This window comes from Pygoscelis adeliae, unplaced genomic scaffold, assembly GCF_000699105.1.
Source record: "Pygoscelis adeliae isolate BGI_AS28 unplaced genomic scaffold, ASM69910v1 Scaffold259, whole genome shotgun sequence".
Lineage (NCBI taxonomy): Eukaryota > Metazoa > Chordata > Aves > Sphenisciformes > Spheniscidae > Pygoscelis > Pygoscelis adeliae.
Window position 1 is genome coordinate 570,846 of NW_008825497.1, and position 8,652 is coordinate 579,497.

General features: G+C 46.6%; 1 protein-coding gene across 1 annotated transcript in view; it reads left to right on the plus strand.

Annotated features, from left to right (window-relative positions):
* The window catches only part of ACSS1 (acyl-CoA synthetase short-chain family member 1), a 30,464-nt gene extending 28,189 nt beyond the window's left edge, over positions 1–2,275 (plus strand). The window contains exon 13 of the mRNA XM_009331365.1: positions 1,774–2,275. Within this exon, the coding sequence (XP_009329640.1) occupies positions 1,774–1,944 (171 nt within the window). The 3' untranslated portion in view covers positions 1,945–2,275. The remainder of the gene's footprint in view (positions 1–1,773) is intronic.
* The last annotated feature ends 6,377 nt before the right edge of the window (positions 2,276–8,652 follow it).

The window sequence follows — 8,652 nt, forward strand, 5'->3', positions numbered from 1 at the left end:
AAGCCTCACCTTCCTGCCTGCAGTGCTGCTGTTGTCCCTTTCTAGCAGAACAAAGAAACAGAAAACCAGAACTAGCTGGAGGGATCCCTAGGTAGGGGTGGGCAGGTGCAGTGGTCTGCATGTGCTCCTTTGCCATGCCTGAGGATCAGCAGTGACCCAGAGGGTGGCTGGGATATTACAGCTGCTCCAGCCTGCAGAGCAGCTTCTTGGTGGGGCTGTTACAGAGCGTGTTTTAGAGCTACCCTGAGGCTGCTCCGTTTGGGCCAAGTGCTGAACAATCCTTTAAATGGGATGCACAGAGAGTGCTGAGGGCACCGTGCTTGGCAAGAGCTCCGGCAAAGGGGAACCCCAGGCCTGCCCTGTGCCTCAAGAAGCTCTTGATGTCCCTGTTGACCATGCAGCAGCATTACTGCTCCACATAGCTCTTGCCCTCAGCTGACCCCCTGCTGAAGCAATGTAGCACTGCTCTCGGTGGCCCTGTGCAATGGATCAGATAAAACCCCCACCAAACTGTAGAGAAACGCCACAACCTTCAGTGTCACTGAAGGGCAGAGTGACACTTTTCTACTGCCCAGCTATTTTGCATTGATAATTAGCACCAACTCCAGATCCCAAAGCACTGGCTGTTTCTATTGTGTAACTCAGACAGCTTGTTGAGCCTGACCCTGGGAGCACTGATGAACTCCAGGCTCTGTTTCAAGCCAGCTCACCTTTCAGCAGCTCCCTTTGTGTGTTTGGTGAGAGTGCACAAAGCTCCTCCTTAGCTGCCCCCCAAGGCCCATCTGCATCCATTCCACGCTCTGCTTGGAGGCAGTGACCAGACCACTTCTTTGAGGGGCCCTGCTTTAGCCACATGCTGGGAAGGTGGACACCAAGACACAGGTTACAGAATACAACAGGAGCAGGCAAGGGTGGCTCATTCAACTTGGAACAGCCCAAGATGTCCTCAGTGGATTGGAGCAGCTCCCAGAACTTGCAGGTTTGCAAGGAAACATCTTGTTTCCCTGTGTTTGGGGGTAGTCCTGCAGAAAAGTCCTACAACTCTTTCCTTGTATGTTAGTTAATGCTTTGGAGTTTTGTAGCCTACTGGCCTGATCATGTTAGCAAAATGTGAGACCTGCTAGCATCTCTATTCAGTGCCTGAAAACACTTTACCAGGCTAAAATTTATGCTAAAGCCTTTGAATCTGCTGCTAAGTCTTTTGCAGGAAGCATAGCCAAGACATTTAACATTCTTCTGGTTATGAAGGAGGGCATGTAGGCTGACAGATATAATCAGGCAGAGAGAAACATCAGGACCGAGGAGTTATCCCTTGAGTAGGAGACCCTGTAGCTGGTGTGGAGTATTGTGTGCTTTATATTCCTGCCCTGTAAAGGGGAATATGAATGTCTGTTCTGGTAAAGGGTTGAGATCTGTGTCATCATCAGTGCCTGAGTTTTCAAGTGTATCTAGCTTTCTAGTTCAATAGTTAACAGCTTATTCAGGACCTGATTATCCAGAGCTGTGCATCCTGGAGATACACAGCAATGAGTGAATGGGGAACAAAGTCCACTTAAATAAGAATAAAATTTATAGCACAAGGAATTGATGCTAGTGACACTCCTCTCCTTGGACATAAACCAATGTGCTCAATGGTCTAGTATTTCCCAGGAGCCTCAAAGGAGCTATGGCCATGAGATAGTGTGCCAGGCTTAGAACAGTTCAGCCAAATTGCCTTGTGGTTTCCAGCAGGACCCAGGTTCTAATATGGGTGTGTCTTTCCCTTCTCTACAGGTGGTGAAACGTCTTCCTAAAACCCGATCAGGGAAGATCATGAGAAGGCTGCTGAGGAAAGTAGTCACTGAACAATCAGGCAACATGGGAGATGTCACCACACTTGATGATCCAAGTGTTGTCAAGGAGATATTAGATGCTTACCAGAAATACAAGAAGAGTTCCTCATAGCAGGCAGCTCTGGAATCTCTCTCCTCTGGAAATGTGGAAAGTCTCAAAACAACAGGCAAACGACATAGTTCTCTCTTGGTGTTTTTTTAAAAACTCTGTTCCCTTCTAGGGGAACAACATTTTCCACTCCACAATGTATTTCGAGATGCACAGAGCTAGGAGCAATCTGCAGTTCTGCACAGTCAGTGAGCTCCCTTTCATTGCTTTTAGGGCTGATATAGAGCAGCCATTGGTGGTTTCCATTAGCTATGATGAAATTTAATACTAGCTGAAGCAAGATGCAGACATTAATGTTTCTCATTTTAATGTTACAGGGAAATGTTTTTATACAATGCTTTTGCTGTTTTAAAAGAAGCCCTGGAATATACTTAAATTTTTTCTTCAGCTTGGATATCCAAGTGCAAGTAGCTGTATTTCACTGCAACTGTGGTGCCTTTTCAGCAATGCTGGGTATTCTAGTAGATGTTTCACATGTGGTGTTAGGGAAATTAGAATGACATTGCTAGTCTGATAATTCTTTCTTGTGTTTACCCAGTCATTACCCTTTGGCTTTCCTCATAAGGATTTGTTCCTACCACTATATGTCCTGGGACTTGCCAGAGATGGTGAGCCTGTGTCCCTTCATGGCCCACTAGGCAACCCAGCACTAGCACTTCCAGCCGCAAAACAAAGCCTACCGCTGGGCTCCCTACATGTCCTCAATGCATTGCCAGTTGCATAGGAGGGATCTGGTCCCATGTGTTTTTATTCTGCCTTGAGAAACTGAGATTACCAACTGGGTTTTTAAAGTAACTGTCCTCTTCCTCATTGGTGATGACAACTGATCAGTGTTGTTCATTGTGGTTCACTTCTGCACATTAGGATTGGTGGTCTACAACTGGTAGATCTTTGTTGCCAGTTGGCGATTTGTGTTAGGTGCCTTTGTTTCTTGAAGTCACTATGAAAAGGGATGATGTTTGCTTGCTGCCTGTCAGAGGAGCATTGGTAAACAAAATCCTGAAGTGCTCAAGAGAGGTTTGAAGCTGAGAGAGATGTGCTGGAGTGTTCATTGTGACTTGCCGAGCTGTGCGATTTCTGGCCAAGGAATAGTTATTTTAGCCCACTCCCAAATGGCCTGTAATCTTGTTTGCTCCAGCAAAGACAGGCACCCAGTTTGGAGGTAGGTTGGTTCTCCTGTCAGAAGTTATGACTTAATGCTTATCGTTTCAAGTTGGGCCCTGCCACATCTGCCCCTTCCACATGCTGCCGTGCTGATCTTCCAAAGAGTTAAATGCCAGGTGGGTACCTGCAAATTGCACAATCCACAAAGAAGAAGGAAGTGCCTCTTAGATGCCTTCTGGAAAGTGATGGTAGCATTCCAGACCAGCAACCTCAGAATAGCAGGGAACAATAGCCTTTGTCTTTCATATGCTTTCAGAATTGCAACTAATATATTCAGTGTTTTATTTCTGGACTTGTTTTATCATGAACGCGTTTTGATTGAAGCACTCCTTATATTTGGGCCATTCAGAAGAATTTGCTAGTAGGTCTCCTGTCCTCTACTATGCCACTGAAGGTCATGGAAAAGCCTGTAGGTGACAAATGCCTTTGAGACTTCTGCCACTGCTAAATTTGGTTTAAGCTGACTGAGGGGTTCAGGGTGGTTGGAGGGGCCACAGAGCATGCCAGGAAGGCACGGTAGAGGACTCCTCCCCTCTCCCTGGGTGCAAAAGCTCAAGGTATATGCCAGTGTAGTGTGCACAGTGCTGATCCTGGGAGTGTGTGCCACAAGAGCTCAGGCAGAGCTTCTCCATCTTAACCTGCCTAAGCCAAGTGACTGCTAACCACCATTCCAGCGCTGTGGCTGGGGTCACTCCATCAAACCTTGCAGTCCTGCCTCTGTCTTTCTCAGATGACAGTCTGCTTAGTTTCATGGAGCTGCGTGTTTTGGCCTGCCAAACCCCTGAGTAATTGGCAGAATTGCCAATTTTTGCTGTAGTTTTAGAGAGGTTACTTATTGCTGAATTTAACTGGAGCAGCACTGCCTTTTCCAGTGGGACTGTGTACTAGAAGGACAATCTGTGCACCTAACTGGAAGCAGGAAAGGCAGGAAGGAAATGGCTAGGTGATCCTGTAGGGCTGGGAGAGGAGTGGTGAGGTTTTTGGCCAGCAGAGATTTTGGTACCAAATGGGGAAGCGGGCTGCTTGCAGTACAATGTGTTCTCAAAGACAGGAGTGTTGTCTTAGATCCCAGAGTTCCTCTGAGTACACTAGCTGCATTTGCTGTTTGTTTTTTTTTTTAAATTTATTTTAAACGTCTCTAGGGACTGGGTAATACAATAGGGAATATCATGCTTCATTAAAATTCCCATCCTTCTGACTGCAATCCATTTTTGCTTAAGGTAAGTAGACACCCTGTGGACTTTGTGGGAAGTCGAAGATCAGAAGGTTTGATAGAGTTGACAGGATGTTAATATTTTAGGAGACAGCCACTACGTATATCCTCTATTGCCATTGCAAAAGAAAAAAAAAAAAACCACTTCCTTAAGTGATTTTCAAGTGGGAAGCAGCCAGGAGTTAACGCTTTTGACAGAAAAAGTAGACTCCCTTTTTTAAACCAGTTGTCTCCACACAGTCTGAAATACAGCGTGGAGGAAGAAAAATGACTTTTGAACAAGATTACACACTTTCTTTTTAGTCAGGAAAGCATTTCCTATATTAGGCATATAGAATTTCCTTGTCCTGTTGACCCGAAATTTCCATGCTGAGGTGTGACCCAGTGGTCACAGACACATGGTCTAATTCACCTGAACTGTCTCACGAAGACTAGCTCTGTGAGGAGCAATGTGTTTTGGTGCGTTGAGACGTTCATCATACAATTCCTCAGCCCAGGGAAAATGGGAGATAGGCGCGCTCCCTCACCTGCATCCCTGTTGTCTCAATTTGCATGGGCTTAGGGACCATGGCTGCCAGGGAGGTTACAGACTGACCAGGTAGCTGCAGCACCGCAATAAATTCACAGCCATGCCAGCTATGGTGTGGACAGACTGTAGTTACAAACAAGCCTCATACTGTGAACTTCTGAAGCCTTACAAGCACCTTTGCTAAAATCACGTCACCAGCATGTGCAAGATGAGAGTGCCACATGCCTGCCATCCAATACCACGACGGCCGCTCTGTTTCTTCCTTGCGCATTTCCACAGCTGAGCTGTGGTCCTTGGGATGTCCATCTGCTCAAAGGCCGCCTCGGGGTATTCAAAGAGAGCACGTGGTGCTGTTGTGCTGCCCACGTGATGTTCTGCAGTGGACACAGCTCCTGCTGGGCAGCCTCAGCCCCCACCTCTCCTGGTAAAACTGCACTTCTGCAAGTATACCAGCATCAGCTCTTGGAGCTGACACCCTGTGCTCAGTTCATCTAATAGCACCCCGAGGCTGGTAGAAACAGAGCGAGGCAGGGCTTGGAACTGGTACTTCTTACAAAAAGAAGAATACTGTGCTTCACTGTGTAGGCTACTTGTAGAAAGCTTTGCCAAACAGATGAAATTTTCCAGCCAGACAAGTCCCCCTTTCTTCTTTTCCCCCATGATCTCTGCTAACTGCAGCGGTTGCATCTTCAGTGCAAGCCTGTGTGGAGCTTTGCATTTTCGCTACTCCCTGGACGTCATGACCGTCAGCACTGGTGGGTGGCGACAGTGCTTTCTGCTTCACGTGCAGCAGTCTCACACCCCCACCAGGCTTGTGGTTCAGGGAGGGGTTCAGCCTGCAGAACTGGCACTGATGTCCTCAGTTCTTGAAATGCTAGGAAGGAGATAGCTTGCGAAAGACCCCAGGCCTGCAGTCTTAAGAGCTGATCGTCACTAATTGGTGAAGGAGGTAATGGTATATGGAATACTTTACAGTGGGATCGTGGGACAAACTTGGGGGTAATTGCTCCGTTTAGAAAAGCAGAACTGTTGAATTCTTCTAAACCTTTGTGTGTCCATGAGTAATGTGTGGGTTATTTGCCAGATTGCCTTTGTAGCTTCATTAAAAGAGATCCAGAGTCAATTTTACCTGTTGCAGTTTGTTGCAAAGGGCAAATGTGCTTGCTTTTTTTCCCACTTGGTTTTGCCGGTGAGAGCCGGTCGTGGTGCCTTTTACCCCACTGGAGACACAGACCATGATTTTCTTAATTTTAGAAAGGGAAAGTCTATCTTTCTAGAGATGAGGTGTGTTGTTGTACAGTCTAATGTTAAGCCTTTCATTTCATTTTGTTTTCTTGTAATCATGCTTTAAACACATTTATTGTCCTTGACCAAAACCAATTTTTTCAATGATTTCTGTATTCATATTTTCATTAAAGGAAATATCTTTCCCTGTGTGATGCGTTGGCTTTGCATCTTAGGTGTCTGGCCCTCGGTGCCTTTTACCCCACTGGTGACACATGCAGTGATTTTCTTAATTTTAGAAAGGGAAAGTCTATCTTTCTAGAGATGAGGTGTGTGTTGTACAGTCTAATGTTAAGCCTTTCATTTCATTTTGTTTTCTTGTAATCATGCTTTAAACACATTTATTGTCCTTGACCAAAACCAATTTTTTCAATGATTTCTGTATTCATATTTTCATTAAAGGAAATATCTTTCCCTGTGTGATGCGTTGGCTTTGCATCTTAGGTGTCTGGCCCTCCATCCCCTAAAGTGTCTGGGACTTTTTCAGTTCTTTGGACTTGCTTCTGCCTGTTCTGATTATTTTAGTCTGCCAGCACAGGCCAAAGAAAGGCAAAGGAGTTCGAGATCAGGATGAGTCATCTTGTGGTCCAAATTGCTGTTTTGCTTTGCTGCTTTTCTCTAAACAGTAGCTCACAGGTAATGAGTTACTGCCAGAAAACTGCCACTGCAAAACAACTCAAAAAGTTGAAGAACTAGCATTTGCACGTCAGTAAGCTGTATTTCTCGTGTAAATCCCGAGGTTCCACTGCTCTACACTCATTTTCCTGTGTGATGCTAACAGAGAACAACTAGTGGGAACAATTAATTACCATTAGTTAATATGGACGGTTCAGCTAGTAATCTCCACAGCGTGCACAAGTAGAAAAGGAGTGAAAACAGGATGTGTTTGGGGAACATGAGAGACAGCAGTGTGTAGAAAGTGAGTGCGTAGCTGTCCCAGAGCCGAGCAGATGAGAAGCAACTTGTTTCCAGGTACCACGGATCATTTGTAAGTGCCAGGACACATCCTCTGCAGGGTGCCTTGTCCATTAAGAAGTGAGGAAGATTGTGTTTCACCCTCTACACACCACATGGATAACACTATAGTTGTAATGCAGGGACGGACACTGAACATCCTCATTAGCCACTTCTCCTGTTACCTCCAGCAGCTGCTTCTGGAAAGCTTCCAACGCCACTCTTAGCTCTTGCAACCCTCTGGCAAGTGTCTCCAACAAGTCACTGAAAGGGCTAGATAGAAAGGCAGGTGCCCATCTCCTCACTTTGTGTTTCGCTACTGCAGCTGCCCTGATTCATTTACTGAGAATTTATTGGTGAAATGGAGACTGTTTTCCAGCCTAACACAATTACATTCAGGGGCTGTCTCTGTGGACAGTTAAAGCCACAGAAACTGATTTCAGCAACAAGTTTCTGTTTTTAAACTAAGCAGGAACAGATTATTCTTTTTCAGCTTGAAAATTCTGGACAGGGAATTGTCTTCTGGCTGAGTGTAGAGGCGCAACATGTTTTTCATGGCAGCGAGCCTAACCCTGCTTTGTCCTGGATAGAAGGATTTGGGGATGTAACCACCTTTTGGGGTGGAAATGGTCACGTCTGTGCAAAATTACCAGCCTACAAACATTGGTAATGAATGATCTGCCACAGCAGCTTTTTCACTCTTGCTTCTATTCCTCTGTAGCTGGTGTGTATCTGCCTGGACTCCCTGTGTCTGCAGTGACAAAGCTTACTTTCACTTTTCTGCCTGTTGAGGCTGGGAGAGTGGAAACCCAGCACTTTTTAGTGTTCAACCTGGCATGCAGAAGACTCAATTAAATTTCTTCTTCTACTTATTGGACCTTGGGGATGCCACTTTACTCCTCTGTGCCTCAGCCCTCTGCACCCCCAGAAACAACAGTAGCCTTACGGCAAAGTTGGGAGGAGAAGTTGTGGAATACTACTCACAAGGGTGAGATAGTTGTTCAGGAAAGCGGGTGCCTTTAGGGAACAGTGCTGCTAAGCTCTCTTGCAGCTGCCAGCCCTGCTGCCTGAATTCAACCCGAACAGAGGGAAAAGCCTCACCCCTCCACCCCCTTTCCTGGCCACAGCCCCTCTCTGTGGAAAACCCACACGTTTTGTTACTAGGAGTGATGCCAAAGAGCCTTTCCCATTCCTTGGCAGCGCGCAGCTGGGGAGGTCCCCTGTTCCAGCCCCTGTCTGTTGAGCTGCACTTGCTAAACGCTGTTTTTTGCAGTGTTAACAAAGCCGTGGGTCCGATCTTGGCACTGGCACCCAGGGTCCTTCCTGTAACGCCGCTGCTCCTGAGCAAGGCAAAGCAGCTCGAAAAACTCTCAGCACATTGTGTTACCCAAAAGACCAAGAGAGGCGCAAAGGTGGTGCTCTGGGAGCCCGCGGGCTGACAAAGACGGGGGGGCGCGGGTGTCAGCCCTCACACCTGGGTTAAGTCATCCCGTGGGCGCACAAGTTGTTGAGGGGGACAGGCAGACATGAAGAGGGGCCCGGCAGCTCCGCCAGCTTGCAGACCCGT